This window comes from Lissotriton vulgaris, unplaced genomic scaffold (genome assembly GCF_964263255.1).
Source record: "Lissotriton vulgaris unplaced genomic scaffold, aLisVul1.2 SCAFFOLD_11219, whole genome shotgun sequence".
Taxonomy (NCBI): domain Eukaryota; kingdom Metazoa; phylum Chordata; class Amphibia; order Caudata; family Salamandridae; genus Lissotriton; species Lissotriton vulgaris.
Window position 1 is genome coordinate 28,569 of NW_028251415.1, and position 21,968 is coordinate 50,536.

The 21,968-nt window shown below is 51.7% G+C and overlaps 5 protein-coding genes across 6 annotated transcripts; 1 reads left to right on the top strand and 4 right to left on the bottom strand.

Annotated features, from left to right (window-relative positions):
- Positions 1 to 438: 438 nt before the first annotated feature.
- Positions 439 to 821, bottom strand: LOC147662894 (histone H4). The gene has a single exon (XM_086950814.1). It carries the CDS (start codon positions 808 to 810, stop codon positions 499 to 501), a length of 312 nt encoding a protein of 103 aa, XP_086806940.1. The 5' UTR covers positions 811 to 821; the 3' UTR covers positions 439 to 498.
- A 1,339-nt stretch (positions 822 to 2,160) lies between these two features.
- LOC147662895 (histone H2A type 2-C-like) lies at positions 2,161 to 2,605 on the bottom strand. The gene has a single exon (XM_086950813.1). The coding sequence runs from the start codon at positions 2,558 to 2,560 to the stop codon at positions 2,162 to 2,164; it is 399 nt and encodes a 132-aa protein (XP_086806939.1). The 5' UTR covers positions 2,561 to 2,605; the 3' UTR covers position 2,161.
- Positions 2,606 to 4,752: 2,147 nt separating this feature from the next.
- LOC147662896 (histone H2B 1.2-like) lies at positions 4,753 to 5,286 on the top strand. Its single transcript, XM_086950815.1, has one exon. The coding sequence runs from the start codon at positions 4,753 to 4,755 to the stop codon at positions 5,248 to 5,250; it is 498 nt and encodes a 165-aa protein (XP_086806941.1). The 3' UTR covers positions 5,251 to 5,286.
- Positions 5,287 to 6,158: 872 nt separating this feature from the next.
- On the bottom strand, positions 6,159 to 6,583 carry LOC147662897 (histone H3). The gene has a single exon (XM_086950817.1). It carries the CDS (start codon positions 6,581 to 6,583, stop codon positions 6,173 to 6,175), a length of 411 nt encoding a protein of 136 aa, XP_086806943.1. The 3' UTR covers positions 6,159 to 6,172.
- Positions 6,584 to 7,456: 873 nt separating this feature from the next.
- LOC147662898 (histone H1.01-like) lies at positions 7,457 to 8,179 on the bottom strand. 2 transcript variants are annotated; one of them, XM_086950812.1, is made up of 2 exons: positions 7,702 to 8,179; positions 7,457 to 7,665 (listed from the first exon to the last, which is right to left on the bottom strand). In XM_086950812.1, exons 1-2 carry the CDS (start codon positions 8,152 to 8,154, stop codon positions 7,507 to 7,509), a joined length of 612 nt encoding a protein of 203 aa, XP_086806938.1. In that variant the 5' UTR covers positions 8,155 to 8,179; the 3' UTR covers positions 7,457 to 7,506. The 2 variants fall into 2 exon arrangements, with proteins under 2 accessions (XP_086806938.1, XP_086806937.1); XM_086950811.1 differs by having other exon boundaries at positions 7,457 to 8,179.
- Positions 8,180 to 21,968: the final 13,789 nt, after the last annotated feature.

Consider the following 21,968-nt stretch of genomic DNA (forward strand, 5'->3'; position numbering starts at 1 on the left):
CGGGGGGCCCCTTGAACCGGGCTGAACTGCCTTAGGTTACCAGTTTAGGGCTCCATGGTGGCGGGCCCCGGGGCCGGGCTAAGCACGCCTTATGGTCCCCAGACCAGGGCTCCATGATGGCGGGCCTCTGGGCCGGGCTAAACCTGCCTTATCTCTCCAGTTTCGGGCCCGAGGATAACGGGACCCTGGGGCGGGCTACACACGCCGTAGGTCCCCAGTCTAGAGCTTCATGACGGTGGTCCCATGAACCCGCCTTAGGTTACCAGTTTAGGGCTCAATGGTGACGGGGCCCTGGGCCGGGCTGAACCCGCCTTCCCGAGCAGAGTGGCTGCGGAGCAAATCCCCGGGTTCTGCCCTCCCGACCGAGTGTGGGCCTAGATGGCAGCCCTGCGCTGCAGGAATAATAGTTTAGACACAGCTCTCACACGACATGGTGGTCGGCTCTTAAAAGAGCCTTTGGGTTGTTTTGTCTTTTTTTTCCGTGGGCAAGTCGAGTGTTTAACCGCCGAATCCGTAGAGGGTGCGGCCCTGGCGCTTCAGGGCATAGACAACATCCATGGCGGTGACGGTCTTCCTCTTGGCGTGCTCGGTGTAGGTGACGGCGTCCCGGATCACGTTCTCCAGGAAAACCTTCAGCACTCCGCGGGTTTCCTCGTAGATGAGGCCGGAGATGCGCTTGACTCCGCCACGGCGCGCCAGGCGGCGAATGGCCGGCTTGGTGATGCCCTGGATGTTGTCCCGGAGCACCTTGCGGTGCCTCTTGGCGCCGCCTTTGCCGAGCCCCTTCCCTCCTTTGCCGCGTCCAGACATGTTCTCCTCTCGGTGCTATGAGCAGAAATGATAGCTCAAGCCCCGCACCGGCTCATTATATGGAGGAGCTGCGGACCTGCGAGGGAGTCCAAGCGCCCGCCCCTGTGAGGCGGGAGAGCCCGGCCCCGGCCCGCCCTCTGCAGGGAGCGGAGGCTGGAGAGGCCGTTGCCGTTTGAAAAAGAGCGGGCTCCCAGCCCGCCTTTGTCATGGGTTGGCTCAGCTGCTGCCGCCGGCGCACAGACCACAGTCAAACACACGCACACGCCTCCCTTCCCGGCCCCCACTTGTGACCGGCCCGCCTAACCCTCTCGTTCCGTGCCCCCCTCCCAATATGAACAGAAGCCTCGGACATTTCTAAAGGAGCCCAACACACGTTAACGGCCTCACCGGCACCACCCCGCTGTGTGTGGCCGCCTGCAACCCCGTAACACTGTCCACGTCTCGCGCCCAAGGCACCTCCCTTCCCGGCCCCCACCTCTGACCGCGGCCCGCCTAACCCTCTCGTTCGGTGCCCCTACCAAATATGAACAGGAGCCTCGGACATGTTTAAATGGAGCCAACACCCGTTAACGGTCCCCCCCCCCCCCCCGCTGTTTGTGACCGCCTAAACCCCGTAACACTGTCCACGTCTCGCGCTTAAGGCACCTCCCTTCACGGCCCCCACTTGTGACCGCGGCTCACCTAACTCCCTCGTTCGGTGCCCCCCTCCCAAATCTGAGCAGAAGGCTCCGAAATGTTCTAATGGAGCCAACACGTTAACGGCCTCACCCCGCTGCGTTTGACCGCCTGCGACCTCGTAACACTGCCCACATCTCACGCCCGGCTGGGGCAAGCCTGCAAAATGCCCCCCCCCATAATTTAAAAATATATATTTATATATGGTTTGAAAAAGAGCGCGCTCCCTACCCGCATCATGGTCAGGGGCTCCCGATCTGACTCAGCAGCTGTCGCCGGTGCACTGATCACAGTCAGACACACACACTCCACCCTTCCAGGACCCCCACTTGTCACAGCGGCCCGCCTAACCCTCGCGTTCGGTGCCCGCTCGGCTGGGGCAAGTCTGCACAATGGGTCCCATAAAATTAAAATGCTATACGTATATATATATTAAAAAAAAAACATTAATATGGTCGGCCTCATGCTAGGCTTAGGGACGTGGCAACATGTATGTGTACGGCCGAGAGCTTGGGCATGCCCTCCCCTACAAAGGTACAGGTGCGGGCGCTGCCGCATCTATGAAGCCGCCAGAGTGTAACACCATGGCACGGATACGCTCTTTGATGGAGTCTGTGGACGGCCCTGAAAAGAGCCTTTGTGTTTAGGGTGTGTTTCCACGGTGGTCTGCGGGCCTTTACTTGCTTGCTTTGCCCTGTGCCTTGTGGCTCTCGGTTTTCTTGGGCAGCAGCACGGCCTGGATGTTGGGCAGGACTCCTCCCTGGGCGATGGTGACTCGCCCCAGCAGCTTGTTCAGCTCCTCGTCGTTGCGGATGGCCAGCTGGAGATGTCTGGGGATGATGCGGGTCTTCTTGTTGTCCCGGGCCGCGTTGCCAGCCAGCTCCAGGATCTCAGCGGTCAGGTACTCCAGCACTGCAGCCAGATAGACGGGAGCACCGGCACCCACCCTCTCGGCGTAGCTTCCCTTCCGGAGCAGCCTGTGCACACGGCCCACGGGGAACTGGAGGCCGGCCCTGGAAGAGCGTGTCTTGGCCTTGGCGCGGGCCTTTCCTCCCTGCTTTCCGCGTCCAGACATGGCGATCGATCTAAGGTCTCAGTCACACGACAGCGAGAATGGTACTGCTCTTCCAGCTCTGTGTCTTGTCTTCTCCTATCAGATCCCTTCTGACAGTGATGAGTTTTTGGATACCGAGGTAGTCACCTCATTACTCCACATTCCTTTAGAATTTTTTAGTCGCTGTTTCGGTTGTCTTATCGAAGTGTGACTCTTTGTCACAGTTGGGGTTTTATCACATGGTCAGCTCAGTGATGGGCCGCGGGTAGCGGTCAGTAGTGTTTGCAGAATTGTCAGCATGTTTCCTTCGAGAGTCTCGTCTTTGTCCGTGTAGATCCTTTTGTTAGTGTTGAGGTTTGGGTGCCTGCCGCGGCTATAATGCCAGCCGACAGTGATCGGGTTTTAGGTGCTTGCCGAGGCTGTTATGCCATCAGGGCAGCGATGAGTTGTGTACCTGCCGGCGTTTGCCTTCAAGCAGTGATGAGGTTTTGGATGCCGCGTTGCTGTTTCAGTTTCGCAAGGTTAGCGCTTCAATGGGACGCGGGTATCGGTCAAATGGGTTTGTAGCGATATCTGCAAGTTTCCGGATCAGTGGGTTTTCTTTTTGATCCAGTCCTTTGTAGAATGTCCTGTTGAGTTTGAGGAGATGGTCGTCCAACATCTCGACGCCTAGGTCTCTGTGGAGGTCTGCTATTCGTGTGAACATGGGAGCACCTGCTGCAATCCGTAAGGCCTTGCTCTGTAGTATTTGTAGGTCCTTCCGAAGCTGTGGGCGGCAGCCACTCCAAACTGGTGAAGCGTATGTCATAGTTGGTCGAATTATTGCGGTGATTACTCGCACCTTGCTCTGCATGGGCATCGACTTAGACTTCAGGAGTGGGTATAATGCAGCCAGTTTGGATGCTGCTTTCTGGCAGGTCTTCTCTATGTGGTTTCTCCAGCTGAGTTTAGAGTCCAGAGTCACCCCCAGGTAGGAGCTGCTGTTTTCCCATTTGACCTCATCCCCATTGAGGAGGATCTGCGGGTGTTTCCTGTTCAGCTTCCTGGTAAATAAGGTTGCTGTGGTTTTGCTTGTGTTCAGGGTGATCTGCCAGTCGCTGTACCATTCGGAGAGTCTGCAAAGCGATGCCTCCAGGTTCTTCGCCACTTCTTTGTCGCTGAAGGATTGGGAGATGACTGCAACATCATCCGCGTAAAGGGCAAGATCAGTCTTCTTTAGGTCAGTGGGTATGTCGTTTGTGAATATGTTGAAGAGGAATGGTCCTAGGATTGACCCCTGAGGCACTCCAGCTAGAATTGGGCGTGGTGATGAACATTCTTCTCGCACCGCCACATGAAAGGTCCGTTCTGTTAGGTAGCTGGTCAGCAACTTGACCAGGTAGCTGGGAAACTTGAGCTTGATAAGTTTGTAGAGCAGACCCTCATGCCATACTCGGTCAAATGCTTTGGCTACATCCAGAAAGACTACTCCAGTAGACTTGTTGATGTTGAATCCGTGGCTGATGATGTCCACCACTCTGAGGAGTTGGTGATTGGTTGAGTGGTCTTTCCGGAACCCAAACTGTTCTTTGGCAAGTAGGTTGTTGCTTGTCGCGAAGTCAACGAGACGGGCAAGGATAACTTTTTCGAAGAGTTTTGATAGGCCAGATAGCAGACTTATGGGGCGGTAGTTTGCAGGGTCTCGCAGTGGTTTCCCAGCCTTGGGGAATACGACGACTCTTGCTTCTTTCCAGGCGTTTGGGAAATACTGGTGCTGCATGCACGCGTTAAATATCTCAGCAAGGTGATCCACTGCGTTATCTGGGAGCATCTTGATGGCTTGGTTGACTATTCCGTCCTTCCCTGGTGCCTTGCCGTTTTTCAGTGTTTTTGCCAGGGCCAGTAATTCGCCCATTGAGCATTCCTCAATGTGTGCAGTTTCTGTTTCCGGTGGGTGCTCCTGGTGATGCATGGCAACCTCTTGCTCAACTTCTGTTGCCAGTTTGCTTGCCTGGTTGGGCCTGAAGGATTCCTCCAGCGTGTCAGCGAAGACCTCAGCTCTTCCTGCTCTTCCTGCTGGACTCCGGTAATATAAAGACGTCGGGAGCGTCTGATTGGTTGACAGCTAGTCGCTGATAGTACTTCTCATTGGAGGGAGGCGAGCTTCTGTTTAGCCAATCAGAGTCCCAGAACCGCATCACAGTAGGAAGTGGGGGCCCTGCCTATGACTGCCAATGAGAAGGGAGAGCCGGAAAGAAGCTGCTTTGCACGCCCAGGCTATAAATACAAGTGCGGGGCGCTTAGACTTTATTTCTCTCGGCTCCACAGCACGCGGTGAAAGATCCTCGACCATGCCTGAACCAGCCAAGTCCGCGCCGGCTCCCAAGAAGGGCTCCAAGAAAGCGCTTTCCAAGCCGCCCAAGAAGGACGGGAAGAAGCGCAAGAGGAGCAGGAAGGAAAGCTATGCCATCTACATTTACAAAGTGATGAAGCAGGTGCACCCGGACACCGGCATCTCCTCCAAGGCCATGGGCATCATGAACTCCTTCGTGAACGACATCTTTGAGCGCATCGCTGGAGAGTCTTCCAAACTGGCCCTCTACAACTCGCGGCGCACCATCACTTCACGGGAGATCCAGACCGCAGTCCGCCTTCTGCTGCCGGGAGAGCTGGCCAAGCACGCCGTGTCGGAGGGCACCAAGGCCGTCACCAAGTACACCAGCGCCAAGTAAGGCTTCCAGGCGCACCCCAACGAACACAACGGCTCTTTTAAGGGCCAACCACTTCCTCCCCTAAGAGCTAATGTAACCCTAGTATGACAGAAGAATATGTGTTTTTACAAGGGTAATGTTGAGCGCAGAAAGCGCCGCACTCCCGGGGTTTGCTGCACACCGAGGGACGATGGAGCAGGCAGCCCGTTTTGCCTCTTTCAATAAACATGTCTATATGAATGAGCCCTCCCTGGGACCAAGTGCCACCTATGCACTGTAATGTAACGATGACGTTATATAAACCTGCTGGCAATTCACACAGCTACTCCCGGGCAATTTGCTTTCCATGTTATGGGCGAGCAGCTTTAATGTGTGCCGGTTTAATTAGCGTTGTGTTTGTATTTCCAGACCCAGGGGAACGGCTACAATCCGCCCCGGGGCAAACGCTACCGAAACCAGACACATGAACCCCATGTACCGGGAGCACAGATGCCTCATAGCGCTGGCTTGTGACCAGCGGATCCCTGCCGCCATTAAATGATGAGCACATTGACGAGGTGTTTGTGCACTGTGAAGACGGAAGGCTCTGGTCACCCCCAGAGCCTGTATAAGTTGCCCAGTACTCGTGGTACTCTCAGAACCCGATGTACCGGGAGCACAGATGCCCAAAAGCGGCGGCTTGTGACCCGCGGATCCCTACCACAACCCTCTACCCAAACAAGGCTTCAAATGAAGGGCACGTGGAAGAGGTGTTTGTGCACTGTGGACACCGAGTGCTCTGGTTTCCCCAGAAGCGGTATAAGTTGCCCGGTGCTCGTGGTATTCACAGCCCCTCCTCCCTAACCTGTAGGCCATGCCATGGCAGATAAGAGAAGCTCAAAGGTGACAGGGTGGTGGCCCTTAAAAGAGCCGTTGTGGTGGTTGTTCGGGTCGGTCTGTCCCCTTAGGCCCTCTCGCCTCGGATGCGGCGGGCCAGCTGGATGTCCTTGGGCATGATGGTCACCCTCTTGGCGTGGATGGCGCACAGGTTGGTGTCCTCGAAGAGCCCGACCAGGTAGGCCTCGCTTGCCTCCTGCAGGGCCATGACGGCGGAGCTCTGGAAGCGCAGGTCGGTCTTGAAGTCCTGGGCGATCTCCCTCACCAAGCGCTGGAAGGGCAGCTTGCGGATGAGGAGCTCGGTGGACTTCTGGTAGCGGCGTATCTCGCGGAGAGCCACGGTGCCGGGCCGGTAGCGGTGAGGCTTCTTGACTCCGCCGGTGGCAGGCGCGCTCTTGCGAGCTGCCTTGGTGGCCAGCTGCTTGCGGGGCGCTTTGCCGCCGGTGGACTTGCGGGCTGTCTGCTTGGTGCGGGCCATGGCGGGCGCGGTCTCTCTCAAGCGACGAGTGAGGAAGAATGGCGTCTACTGGGGAAAGAGCTCTATTTATGCCCTCACAGACGGAGGGCTGCTCTGGTTGGCTGAAGAGACCGCCCTACGTTCGAAAATAGCCCGCGGAGTGCAACGATTGGTTACTGAACGGGAGGCTGCAGCCTAGCTGTCCAATAAGCTGTGGATAAAAGAGAAGCCTCCGGTTGGATGACGTGAGTTGGAGCCGGAGCCCGCGCCTCGGCCAGCCTCTGTCTCCGTGTCCGTCCATCCACCTGTAGTCACGCCGACGACTCGACCCCGGTCCCCCGGGAGAGGAGCCCGAGATGTCATAAGCACACTGCCCTTATCACCCTGGAACACTCCCCCCGTTACCTGCGCTCGAGTCTGCCCGGGGACAGTGAAAGCACCAACACACACACACACGTTTATAATAAACCCCGGTCTTATGACTCCCAGACCCCCTTCTTACCCGCCCCTGCTCACCCTGGAACACCCCTCCCCCCCCCCCCCCCCCCCCCCGTTACCTACTGCTCGATTGAAAGTGCACAATCGTCTGCTTTATGCAGACACTATTTCGAGTCTGCCCGGGTACAGTGAAAGCACCGAGACACACACGTTATTGCACATGTATTATAAACGGAGGTCTTATAACTCCCAGACCCCCTTATTGTCTATGTATTGTGTATGTTATACCGATTTCAATCCACGCAGCACCGAAAGAGCCGTTTATATGGCCAAGATCACACGCGGCACTCGCGCGTGGAAAGGTGCGCTATGGATGCATTGTGCTGTTTATTTTTGAGAAGTGGGGCATTGGGTGGGTGCAAAGGTGGGGATGAACACGCTCTCTTCTAGACAGGGTGGTGGCCCTTAAAAGAGCCGTTGTGTTTGCAGTGTCTCGGTGCAAGCCCTTACTTCTTCTTGGGCGCTGCCTTTTTGGGCTTCGCTGCTTTGGGCTTGGCTGCCTTGGGTTTGACTACCTTGGCAGGGCTTTTCTTGGCTACTTTGGGCTTCGCCGCCTTGGCTTTCGCTGGGCTCTTGGCAGCCTTCTTGGCGGGGGCAGCCTTGGGCTTCTTGGGGCTCTTGGCTGCCGCTGGCTTCTTGACCTTCTTCGGGCTCTTCTTGACCCCCGCGGGAGCCTTTTGGGGCTTCTTGGCTGCAGGGGCAGCTTTCTTGGCCGCTGGCTTCTTGGTCTTGGAGGCTGACTTCTTGGCCGCCTTCTTGCCCTCCAGCTGCTTCTTATTCACCTTGAAGGATCCGGAGGCCCCGGTGCCTTTCAGCTGAGCTAGGGCCCCTTTGCTGACCAGGCTCTTGAGGGAGACCTTAACGCGGCTCTTGTTCTTGTCCGCATCGTAGCCGGCGGCGGTCAGCGCCTTCTTCAAGGCCACCAGGGAGACTCCCTTCCTCTCGGCCGAGGCGGTCACGCACTTCAGGATCAGATCGGACACGCTGGGACCGGAAGGCTTCTTGGCCTTGGAGGCCCCCGCTGCTTTCTTCTGCTTCTTCTTGGGGGCGACCTCAGCGGGAGGAGCCGCGGCGGCTGGAGCGGTTTCTGCCATTGCTATGCAAGTCTCGACGCTGACGCTGTCACAGAACAGAAATGTACCTCCCCGGCCCGAGCCCCGTGCATATATAGGGAGGAGCCAGCCCCTGATTGGTCCCGAGGAGAGAGGGCTGTGCGAGGCGCACTCGGCTCTCTGCTCCGAGCAGACTTTTGTGTTTCCTACCATCGGAGTTTCTAAGTTTTAAAACACAATCAGTTAAACACAAGCTAACATGAACACATGGAAAGAAGCCCAGCTTCAGCCCCTTCCCGTGCCCGCCCCCGTTTCAGCCGACCCCGTCCTCAGAGGCTTGCAATCCGCCGTGAATCTCTGCCCTCCCCCGGTGGCTGACGCCTCCGTGACCGGAATCCCGGGCTCCGGGACCCTTTTCCCCGGTCCACCCTCGCGCTCTGAGGCCGGGAGCGGCGGCCCGCGGGCGGGAGGGGCCTCCTGCAGGGAGCGGGCCAAGTGGCGTCACCATGGGGCTCCGGGGGCCGCGGGGAGCGCCTCCTGCACCGGGCCGAAGTAACACAGGGCTCCGCCGGCCGAGCGCGGGGAGCGGAGACAACGCCAGGGAGACCCGGCCCGGGGGTCAGGGGGGGCCCTCGCCGCGCGCCTGCACCCTCGGCTGTGGCACCCAAGGCTCGGGGGCAGCCGGGGGGACTTTCACAAGCAGCGGGGCACGGTCCGGCATCAAGACTCACGGGCATCACAAGGCGGCTGCGCGCTGGTAGCTTCACATGCAGGCAGAGGGCATTCACTGCCAAGCACCGAGCTGGACGAGACGGGGGCACAGTAAACATAATAAACACACAGTGACACCACAGAGGCAGGCGGCCGAGTTAGACCTACATGTTTAATGGCACCCAGAGTGAGAGCAGAGGGTGTGAATGCACCTGAAACGGTGACCCCAGTACCTGCACGGAGGCCCTCTGCTGAGCTGATTTTCACAGCTGGAGTTAGGTTTACATCTCAGGTGACATCTTTGGACGGGACCCGACCATAACAACGCGGTCAAAACACCGCTGTACATTTCGATCGCTGCATTTACAACGCAAGTCTTCTCCACGACTTGCACGGGAGGGCGCACTAGACTAAGGAATAGTGCGATTTACAATTCCAACACCTTCCCTACCTTACTTAGGCTGGAGTTGGAATAGTAAATAATACTATTCCTAAGTGTAGAGCGCCCTCCCGCGCAAGTCGTGGAAATCCCCTAAAACAGCAATGTAATGTACCGCAATCTAATTGTTACAACATACATCCCACACTACAGAGTGAGGCCTTTGACTATCACTGTTGTATTGAGCTCGATGGCTGGGGTGGGGACCACTCCTGAATCAAATGGGATGTCAAGAGTGCGACCTGTGCCCACAAATCAGATTCTGCGCATGGCAGCCTGATTGAGGTCCAATTACAGGGTTTCGCCTTGTATGTAGGTAGAAGGAAACACAAAGAAAACACTTCACATAGTCCAAAACGTACATGAACACCATTCACAGTTTCAGATCTTACCCTTCAGGTACCCAGGCCCATTCCTAGCTTCCAGGAACCTGTTCTAGTAATATATCTGACACTATGAGGTTTCCAGAATCAAGGGGACAAAGTCAGTCCTTCTACCCCGAGATATGGAGCTCCGCACAGGGAAAGATTTCACGCCTTTCCCTGGGATGGAGGTGTAAGAATAAAATACTTCACATGGACCAAAACTGCACAAAAAAAACAGTCACCATATCAGAATAGAGCCTTCAGGGCACTGGGGCATTTCTAGCCTCCAGGGACCTGCTTTAGTGATATTTGTGACATTATGGGGTTTTCAGATTCAAGGGCACTAAGTCACTCTTTCTACCCAGGGATTTGGAGCTCCACGCAGGGCAAGATTCAACATTTCCCTCACGGGTGGAGGTGAAGAAATGAAAACACTTCACCTAGCCTAAAAGGTACATGCACCCATTTGAAATATCATGCCTTGGCCTGTAGAGACATGGGCACATTTCTATTCACCAAACACACGTTTTAGTGATAATTGTGAAATTATGATGTGCTCAGCTGCAAGGGGACAATGGCATTCCTTCTACCCAGAACTACGGAGCTCGGCATAGGGTAAGATTTCAGCCTTTCCCCTTGGATTTGAGGGAAGCGTTTTACTTCTCCGCCTGCATCCAAGAGGAAAACCTGCAATCTCCCCCTCTGCTTAGTTCCATAGCCCTGGGTAGAAGGAGCAACTGTATCCCTTTGAAGATTAACATCTCCAAATGTTACATGTGTCACAAAAAATGGTGCCTGGAGGTTAGAAATAGGCCAAAGGCATTGCATGCCTTTCCTGATAATGCAAAGGGGTGAAATACACTTCATTGGGCATGTGAAGTGTTTTGTTTTCACACCTCCAGCCATGGGTTAAACCTGAAATCTTACCCTGCGCTGAGCTCCATATCCCTGGGTAGTAGGTGCCAGTTCATCCCCTTGAAGTTGAAAACCTGCATATGTCACAAGCATCAGTAAAACTGGTGCCCGGAGCCAGGAAACAAGCACAAGGCCTTGCAGGCCTTGTCCTGATACTGTAAAGGGGTGCACTTCACTTTATTGACCATGTGAAGGGTTTTCTTTTCACACCTCTAGCCAGGGGAATAACCAGAAATCTTACCCTGCGCGGAGCTCCTTAACCCTGGGTAGAAGGTGTGACTTACTCCCCTTGAAGCTTAACACCACCAAATGTCACAGATATCAGTAAAATTGGTGCCTGAAGGCTGGAAGTAGGCCCAAGGCCTTGCAGGCCTTTTCCTGTTACTGCAAAGGAGTTAAATACACTTTGCTGAGTATGTAAAGTGCTTTCTTTTCAAACGTGCAGCTAGGGGTGAAATCTGTAATCTTACCCTGCGCTGAGCTCCATAACCCTGGGTAGAAGGTGCGTCTTCATCCCCTTGAAGTTGAACACCTACAAATGTCACAACTATCAGTACAACTGATGCCTGGAGGCTGGAAGTAGGCCCAAGGCCTTGCAGGCCTTTCCTGATACTGTGAAGGAGTGAAATACACTGTATTGGGCATGTGAAGTGTTTTGCTTTAACACCTACAGCAGGGGTGAAACCTGAAATCTTACCCTGCGCTGAGCTCCATGACCCTGGGTAGACAGTGTGACTTCATACCCTTGTAGCCTAACAACCCCAAATGACTTAGGTATCGGTAAAACTGGTGCCAGAAGGCTGGAAACACACCCAGGGCCTTGCTGGCCTAGCTCCGACACTGTAAAGGAGTTAAATGCACTTTGTTGTGTATGGTAAGTGTTCTATTTTCACACCTCCAGCCTGGGGTGAAACCTGAAATCTTACCCTGCGCGGAGCTCCATAACACTGGGTAGAAGGTGCGACTACATCCCCTTGAAGCTGAACACCTCCAAATGTCACAAGTTTTAAAAAAACAGGTGCCTGGAGTCTGGAAACAGGCAAAAGGTCATGTTTTGATACTGTAAAGGAGTGAAGTACACTTTATTGAGCATGTGAAGTGTTGTGCTTTATCAGCTCCAGCAAGGGGAATAACCTGAAATCTTACCCTGCGCTGAGCTCCTCAACCCTGGGTAGAAGGTGTGACTACTTCCCCTTGAAGCTTAACACCACTAAATGTCACAGGTATCAGTACAATTGGTGCCTGCAGCCTGGAAGTAGGCCCAAGGCCTTGCAGACCTTTCCTGATACTGTAAAGGGGTTAAATACACTTTGTTGTGTATGTGATGTGTTGGGTTTTCACACATCCAGGCAGGGGTGATACCTGAAATCTTACCCTGCGCGGAGCTCCATAACCCTGGGTAGGAGGTACAACTTCAACCCCTTGAAGCTGAACACCTCCAAATGTCACAATTATCACAAAAACAGGTGCCTGGAGACTGGAAACAGGCACAAGGTCATGCAGGCCTTGTCCTGATACTGTAAAGGAGTGAAATACACTTTGTCGTGTATGGCTAGTGTTCTATTTTCACACCTCCAGCTTGGGGTTAAACCTGAAATCTTACCCTGCGCGGAGCTCCATAACCCTGGGTAGAAGGTGCGACTTCATCCCCTTGAAGCTGAACACACTCCAAATGTCTCAAGTATCACAAAAACAGGTGCCTGGAGGCTGGAAACAGGCACAAGGCCTTGCAGGCCTTTCCTGATACTGTGATGGGGTGAAATACACTATATTGGGCTTGTGAAGTGTTTTGCTTTAAAACATCCAGCTAGGGGTGAAACTTTAAATCTTACCCTGCGCTGAGCTCCATAACCCTGGGTAGAAGGTGCGACTTCATCCCCTTGAAGTTGAAAACCACCAAATGTCACAGGTATCAGTAAAACTGGTGTTTGGAGGCTGGAAGTAGGCCCAAGACCTTGCAGGCCTTTCCTGATACTGTGAAGGGGTGAAATGCACTTTATTGGGCATGTGAAGTGTTTTGCTTTAACACCTCCAGCCAGGGGTGAAACTTTAAATCTTACCCAGCGCTGAGCTCCATGACCCTGGGTAGACAGTGTGACTTCATCCCTTGTAGCTTAACACCACCAAATGTCACTGGTTTCTGTAAAACTGGTGCCAGGAGGCTGGAAGTAGGCCCAGGGCCTTGCAGGCCTTGCTCTGGCACTGTAAAGGAGTTAAATACACATTTTCGTGTCTGGTAAGTGTTCTATTTTCACACCTCCAGCCTGGGATGAAACCTCAAATCTTACCCTGCGCTGAGCTCCATGTCCCTGGGTAGAAGGTGCGACTTCATCCCCTTGAAGCGTAACACCTCCAAATGTCACAAAATTCATTAAAACTGCTGCTTGGAGGCTGGAAGTAGGGCCAAGGCCTTGCAGACCTTTCCCTGCAACTATAAAGGGGTTAAATACACTTTGCTGAGTATATGAAGTGCTTTGTTTTCAAACCTCCAGCTAGGGGTGTAATCTGGAATCTTACCCTGCGCGGAGCTCCATAACCATGGGTAGAACGTACAACTTCATACCCTTTGAAGGTTAACACCTCCAAATGTCACAAGTATCAGTAAAACTGGTGCCTGGAGGCTAGAGGTAGGCCCAAGGCCTTGCAGACCTTTCCCTGTAACTGTAAAGGGGATAAATACACTTTGAGGTGTCAGTAATGTGTTGGTTATTCACACATCCAGCTAGGGGTGACATCTGAAATCTTACCCTGCGCGGAGCTCCATAACCCTGGGTAGAAGGGACAACTTCATCCCCTTGAAGCTTAACACCTCCAAATGTCACAAGATTCATTAAAACTGCTGTTTGGAGGCTGTAGGTAGGCCCAAGGCCTTGCAGACCTTTCCCTGTAACTGTGCAGGGGTTAAATAGACTATGTTGTGTATGTGATTTGTTGGGTTTTCACACGTCTAGGCAGGGGTGATACCTGCAATCTTACCCTGCGCGGAGCTCCATAACCCTGGGTAGAAGGTACAACTTCATCCCCTTGAAGCTTAACACCTCCAAATGTCACAAGATTCATCAAAACTGGTGCCTGGATGCTGGAAGTAGGCCAAAGGCCTTGCAGGCCTTTTCCGGGTACTGCAAAGGAGATAAATAGACTGTGCTGAGTATGTAAAGTGCTTTCTTTTCAAACGTGCAGCTAGGGGTGAAATCTGTAATCTTACCCTGCGCTGAGCTCCATAACCCTGGGTAGAAGGTGCGTCTTCATCCCCTTGAAGTTGAACACCTACAAATGTCACAACTATCAGTACAACTGATGCCTGGAGGCTGGAAGTAGGCCCAAGGCCTTGCAGGCCTTTCCTGATACTGTGAAGGAGTGAAATACACTGTATTGGGCATGTGAAGTGTTTTGCTTTAACACCTACAGCAGGGGTGAAACCTGAAATCTTACCCTGCGCTGAGCTCCATGACCCTGGGTAGACAGTGTGACTTCATACCCTTGTAGCCTAACAACCCCAAATGACTTAGGTATCGGTAAAACTGGTGCCAGAAGGCTGGAAACACACCCAGGGCCTTGCTGGCCTAGCTCCGACACTGTAAAGGAGTTAAATGCACTTTGTTGTGTATGGTAAGTGTTCTATTTTCACACCTCCAGCCTGGGGTGAAACCTGAAATCTTACCCTGCGCGGAGCTCCATAACACTGGGTAGAAGGTGCGACTACATCCCCTTGAAGCTGAACACCTCCAAATGTCACAAGTTTTAAAAAAACAGGTGCCTGGAGTCTGGAAACAGGCAAAAGGTCATGTTTTGATACTGTAAAGGAGTGAAGTACACTTTATTGAGCATGTGAAGTGTTGTGCTTTATCAGCTCCAGCAAGGGGAATAACCTGAAATCTTACCCTGCGCTGAGCTCCTCAACCCTGGGTAGAAGGTGTGACTACTTCCCCTTGAAGCTTAACACCACTAAATGTCACAGGTATCAGTACAATTGGTGCCTGCAGCCTGGAAGTAGGCCCAAGGCCTTGCAGACCTTTCCTGATACTGTAAAGGGGTTAAATACACTTTGTTGTGTATGTGATGTGTTGGGTTTTCACACATCCAGGCAGGGGTGATACCTGAAATCTTACCCTGCGCGGAGCTCCATAACCCTGGGTAGGAGGTACAACTTCAACCCCTTGAAGCTGAACACCTCCAAATGTCACAATTATCACAAAAACAGGTGCCTGGAGACTGGAAACAGGCACAAGGTCATGCAGGCCTTGTCCTGATACTGTAAAGGAGTGAAATACACTTTGTCGTGTATGGCTAGTGTTCTATTTTCACACCTCCAGCTTGGGGTTAAACCTGAAATCTTACCCTGCGCGGAGCTCCATAACCCTGGGTAGAAGGTGCGACTTCATCCCCTTGAAGCTGAACACACTCCAAATGTCTCAAGTATCACAAAAACAGGTGCCTGGAGGCTGGAAACAGGCACAAGGCCTTGCAGGCCTTTCCTGATACTGTGATGGGGTGAAATACACTATATTGGGCTTGTGAAGTGTTTTGCTTTAAAACATCCAGCTAGGGGTGAAACTTTAAATCTTACCCTGCGCTGAGCTCCATAACCCTGGGTAGAAGGTGCGACTTCATCCCCTTGAAGTTGAAAACCACCAAATGTCACAGGTATCAGTAAAACTGGTGTTTGGAGGCTGGAAGTAGGCCCAAGACCTTGCAGGCCTTTCCTGATACTGTGAAGGGGTGAAATGCACTTTATTGGGCATGTGAAGTGTTTTGCTTTAACACCTCCAGCCAGGGGTGAAACTTTAAATCTTACCCAGCGCTGAGCTCCATGACCCTGGGTAGACAGTGTGACTTCATCCCTTGTAGCTTAACACCACCAAATGTCACTGGTTTCTGTAAAACTGGTGCCAGGAGGCTGGAAGTAGGCCCAGGGCCTTGCAGGCCTTGCTCTGGCACTGTAAAGGAGTTAAATACACATTTTCGTGTCTGGTAAGTGTTCTATTTTCACACCTCCAGCCTGGGATGAAACCTCAAATCTTACCCTGCGCTGAGCTCCATGTCCCTGGGTAGAAGGTGCGACTTCATCCCCTTGAAGCGTAACACCTCCAAATGTCACAAAATTCATTAAAACTGCTGCTTGGAGGCTGGAAGTAGGGCCAAGGCCTTGCAGACCTTTCCCTGCAACTATAAAGGGGTTAAATACACTTTGCTGAGTATATGAAGTGCTTTGTTTTCAAACCTCCAGCTAGGGGTGTAATCTGGAATCTTACCCTGCGCGGAGCTCCATAACCATGGGTAGAACGTACAACTTCATACCCTTTGAAGGTTAACACCTCCAAATGTCACAAGTATCAGTAAAACTGGTGCCTGGAGGCTAGAGGTAGGCCCAAGGCCTTGCAGACCTTTCCCTGTAACTGTAAAGGGGATAAATACACTTTGAGGTGTCAGTAATGTGTTGGTTATTCACACATCCAGCTAGGGGTGACATCTGAAATCTTACCCTGCGCGGAGCTCCATAACCCTGGGTAGAAGGGACAACTTCATCCCCTTGAAGCTTAACACCTCCAAATGTCACAAGATTCATTAAAACTGCTGTTTGGAGGCTGTAGGTAGGCCCAAGGCCTTGCAGACCTTTCCCTGTAACTGTGCAGGGGTTAAATAGACTATGTTGTGTATGTGATTTGTTGGGTTTTCACACGTCTAGGCAGGGGTGATACCTGCAATCTTACCCTGCGCGGAGCTCCATAACCCTGGGTAGAAGGTACAACTTCATCCCCTTGAAGCTTAACACCTCCAAATGTCACAAGATTCATCAAAACTGGTGCCTGGATGCTGGAAGTAGGCCAAAGGCCTTGCAGGCCTTTTCCGGGTACTGCAAAGGAGATAAATAGACTGTGCTGAGTATGTAAAGTGCTTTCTTTTCAAACGTGCAGCTAGGGGTGAAATCTGGAATCTTACCCGGTGCGGAGCTCCATAACTCTGGGTAGAAGGTACAACTTCATCCCCTTGAAGCTTAACACCTCCAAATGTCACAAGATTCATTAAAACTGCTGCCTGGAGGCTGGAGGTAGGCCCAAGGCCTTGCAGACCTTTCCCTGTAACTGTACAGGGGTTAAATAGACTCTGTTGTGTATGTGACTGGTTGGGTTTTCAAACATCTAGGCAGGAGTGATACCTGCAATCTTACCCTGCGCGGAGCTCCATAACACTGGGTAGAAAGTACAACTTCATCCCCTTGAAGCTTAACACCTCCAAATGTCACAAGTATCAGTAAAACTGGTGCCTGGATGCTGGAAGTAGGCCCAAGGCCTTGCAGGCCTTTACCTGTAACTGCAAAGGAGTTCAATACACTTTGCTGAGTATATGAAGTGCTTTGTTTTCAAACCTCCAGCTAGGGGTGTAATCTGGAATCTTACCCTGCGCGGAGCTCCATAACCCTGGGTAGAAGGAACAACTTCATCCCCTTGAAGCTTAACACCTCCAAATGTCACAAGATTCATCAAAACTGGTGCCTGGATGCTGGAAGTAGTCCCAATGCCTTGCAGGACTTTTCCTGTAACTGCAAAGTAGTTAAATACACTTTGCTGAGTATCTGAAGTGCTTTGTTTTCAAACATCCAGCTATGGGTGAAATCTGGAATCTTACCCTGCGCGGAGCTCCATAACCCTGGGTAGAAGGGACAACTTCATCCCCTTGAAGCTTAACACCTCCAAATGTCACAAGATTCATCAAAACTGGTGCCTGGATGCTGGAAGTAGGCCAAAGGCCTTGCAGGCCTTTTCCGGGAACTGCAAAGGTGATAAATAGACTGTGCTGAGTATGTAAAGTGCTTTCTTTTCAAACGTGCAGCTAGGGGTGAAATCTGGAATCTCACCCGGTGCGGAGCTCCATAACCCTGGGTAGAAGGTACAACTTCATCCCCTTGAAGCTTAACACCTCCAAATGTCACAAGATTCATTAAAACTGCTGCCTGGAGGCTGGAGGTAGGCCCAAGGCCTTGCAGACCGTTCCCTGTAACTGTACAAGGGTTAAATAGACTCTGTTGTGCATGTGACTGGTTGGGTTTTCAAACATCTAGGCAGGGGTGATACCTGCAATCTTACCCTGCGCGGAGCTCCATAACACTGGGTAGAAAGTACAACGTCATCCCCTTGAAGCTTAACACCTCCAAATGTCACAAGTATCAGTGAAACTGGTGCCTGGATGCTGGAAGTAGGCCCAAGGCCTTGCAGGCCTTTACCTGTAACTGCAAAGGAGTTCAATACACTTTGCTGAGTATATGAAGTGCTTTGTTTTCAAACCTCCAGCTAGGGGTGTAATCTGGAATCTTACCCTGCGCGGAGCTCCATAACCCTGGGTAGAAGGGACAACTTCATCCCGTTGAAGCTTAACACCTCCAAATGTCACAAGATTCATTAAAACTGCTGCCTGGAGGCTAGAGGTAGGCCCAAGGCCTTGCAGACCTTTCCCTGTAACTGTAAAAGGGGATAAATACACTTTGTGGTGTCAGTAATGTGTTGGTTATTCACACCTCCAGCTAGGGGTGACATCTGAAATCTTACCCTGCGCGGAGCTCCATAACCCTGGGTAGAAGGGACAACTTCATCCCCTTGAAGCTTAACACCTCCAAATGTCACAAGATTCATCAAAACTGGTGCCTGGATGCTGGAAGTAGGCCAAAGGCCTTTTCCGGGTACTGCAAAGGAGATAAATAGACTGTGCTGAGTATGTAAAGTGCTTTCTTTTCAAACGTGCAGCTAGGGGTGAAATCTGGAATCTTACCCGGTGCGGAGCTCCATAACTCTGGGTAGAAGGTACAACTTCATCCCCTTGAAGCTTAACACCTCCAAATGTCACAAGATTCATTAAAACTGCTGCCTGGAGGCTGGAGGTAGGCCCAAGGCCTTGCAGACCTTTCCCTGTAACTGTACAGGGGTTAAATAGACTCTGTTGTGTATGTGACTGGTTGGGTTTTCAAACATCTAGGCAGGGGTGATACCTGCAATCTTACCCTGCACGGAGCTCCATAACACTGGGTAGAAAGTACAACTTCATCCCCTTGAAGCTTAACACCTCCAAATGTCACAAGTATCAGTAAAACTGGTGCCTGGATGCTGGAAGTAGGCCCAAGGCCTTGCAGGCCTTCACCTGTAACTGCAAAGGAGTTCAATACACTTTGCTGAGTATATGAAGTGCTTTGTTTTCAAACCTCCAGCTAGGGGTGTAATCTGGAATCTTACCCTGCGCGGAGCTCCATAACCCTGGGTAGAAGGATCAACTTCATCCCCTTGAAGCTTAACACCTCCAAATGTCACAAGATTCATCAAAACTGGTGCCTAGATGCTGGAAGTAGTCCCAATGCCTTGCAGGACTTTTCCTGTAACTGCAAAGTAGTTAAATACACTTTGCTGAGTATGTGAAGTGCTTTGTTTTCAAACATCCAGCTATGGGTGAAATCTGGAATCTTACCCTGCGCGGAGCTCCATAACCCTGGGAAGAAGGTACAACTTCATCCCCTTGAAGCTTAACACCTCCAAATGTCACAAGATTCATTAAAACTGCTGCCTGGAGGCTGGAGGTAGGCCCAAGGCCTTGCAGACCTTTCTCTGTAACTGTAAAGGGGATAAATACACTTTGTGGTGTCAGTAATGTGTTGGTTATTCACACATCCAGCTAGGGGTGACATCTGAAATCTTACCCTGCGCGGAGCTCCATAACCCTTGGTAGAAGGGACAACTTCATCCCCTTGAAGCTTAACACCTCCAAATGTCACAAGATTCATTAAAACTGCTTCCTGGAGGCTGGAGGGAGGCCCAAGGCCTTGCAGACCTTTCCCTGTAACTGTACAGGGGTTAAATACACTTTTGGTGTCTGTAATGTGTTGGTTATTCACACATCCAGCTAGGGGTGACATCTGAAATCTTACCCGGTGCGGAGCTCCATGACCCTGGGTAGAAGGTACAGCTTCATCCCTTTGAAGCTTAACACCTCCAAATGTCACAAGATTCATCAAAACTGGTGCCTGGATGCTGGAAGTAGGCCAAAGGCCTTGCAGGCCTTTTCCTGCAACTGCAAAGGAGATAAATACACTGTGCTGAGTATGTAAAGTGCTTTCTTTTCAAACGTGCAGCTAGGGGTGAAATCTGGAATCTTACCCGGTGCGGAGCTCCATAACTCTGGGTAGAAGGTACAACTTCATCCCCTTGAAGCTTAACACCTCCAAATGTCACAAGATTCATTAAAACTGCTGCCTAGAGGCTGGAGGTAGGCCCAAGGCCTTTTGCAGACCTTTCCCTCTAACTGTAAAGGGGTTAAATAAAGTTTGTGGTGTCTGAGATGTGTTGGTTATTCACACATCCAGGCAGGGGAGATACCTGAAATCTTACCCTGGGCGGAGCTCCGTAAACCTGGGTAGAAGGTGCAACTTCATCCCCATGAAGCTGAACACCTCCAAATGTCTCAAGTATCACAAAAACAGGTGCCTGGAGGATGGAAACAGGCACAAGGCCATGCAGGCCTTTCCTGATACTGTGATGGGGTGAAATACACTATTTTGGGCTTGTGAAGTGTTTTGCTTTAAAACATCCAGCTAGGGGTGAAACTTTAAATCTTACCCAGCGCTGAGCTCCATAACCCTGGGTAGAAGGTGCAACTTCATCCCCTTGAAGTTGAAAACCACCAAATGTCACAGGTATCAGTAAAACTGGTGTTTGGAGGCTGGAAGTAGAGCCAAGACCTTGCAGGCCTTTCCTGATACTGTGAAGGGGTGCAATACACTTTATTGGGCATGTGAAGTGTTTTGCTTTCACACCTCCAGCTTGGGGTTAAACCTGAAATCTTACCCTGCGCGGAGCTCCATAACCGTGGGTAGAAGGTGCGACTTCATCCCCTTGAAGCTGAACACACTCCCAATGTCTCAAGTATCACAAAAACAGGTGCCTGGAGGCTGGAAACAGGCACAAGGCCTTGCAGGCCTTTCCTGATACTGTGATGGGGTGAAATACACTATATTGGGCTTGTGAAGTGTTTTGCTTTAAAACATCCAGCTAGGGGTGAAACTTTGAATCTTACCCTGCGCTGAGCTCCAGAACCCTGGGTAGAAGGTGCGACTTCATCCCCTTGAAGTTGAAAACCACCAAATGTCACAGGTATCAGTAAAACTGGTGTTTGGAGGCTGGAAGTAGGGCCAAGACCTTGCAGGCCTTTCCTGATACTGTGAAGGGGTGAAATACACTTTATTGGGCATGTGAAGTGTTTTGCTTTAACACCTCCAGCCAGGGGTGAAACCTTAAATCTTACCCAGCGCTGAGCTCCATGACCCTGGGTAGACAGTGTGACTTCATCCCTTGTAGCTTAACACCACCAAATGTCAATGGTTTCTGTAAAACTGGTGCCAGGAGGCTGGAAGTAGGACCAGGGCCTTGCAGGCCTTGCTCTGACACTGTAAAGGAGTTAAATACACATTTTCGTGTCTGGTAAGTGTTCTATTTTCACACCTCCAGCCTGGGATGAAACCTCAAATCTTACCCAGCGCTGAGCTCCATAACCCTGGGTAGAAGGTGCGACTTCATCCCCTTGAAGCGTAACACCTCCAAATGTCACAAAATTCATTAACACTGCTGCTTGGAGGCTGGAAGTAGGACCAAGGCCTTGCAGACCTTTCCCTGCAACTGTAAAGGGGTTAAATACACTTTGAGGTGCCTGAGATGTGATGGTTATTCACACATCCAGGCAGGGGGGGGGGGGGGCTACCTGAAATCTGACCCTGTGCGGAGCTCCATAACCCTGGGTAGAAGGTACAACTTCATCCCCTTGAAGCTTAACACCTCCAAATGTCACAAGTATTGGTAAAACTGGTGCCTGGAAGCTGTAAGTAAAGCCCAAGGCCTTGCAGGCCTTTTCCTGGACCTGCAAAGGAGTTAAATACACTTTGCTGAGTTTGTGAAGTGTTTTGTTTCAACACCTCCAGCTAGGGGTGACATCTGAAATCTTACCCTGCGCGGAGCTCCATGACCCTGGGTAGAAGGTACAACTTCATACCCTTTGAAGGTTAACACCTCCAAATGTCACAAGTATCAGTAAAACTGGTGCCTGGATGCTGGAAGTAGGCCCAAGGCCTTGCAGGCCTTTTCCTGGAACTACAAAGGAGTTAAATACACTTTGTGGTGTCTGTAATGTGTTGGTTATTCACACATCCAGCTAGGGGTGACATCTGAAATCTTACCCTGCGCGGAGCTCCATAACCCTGGGTAGAAGGGACAACTTCATCCCCTTGAAGCTACTCACCTCCAAACGTCACAAGATTCATCAAAACTGGGGCCTGGATGCTGGAAGTAGGCCCAAGGCCTTGCAGGCCTTTTCCTGTAACTGCAAAGTAGTTAAATACACTTTGCTGAGTATGTGAAGTGCTTTGTTTTCAAACGTGCAGCTAGGGGTGAAATCTG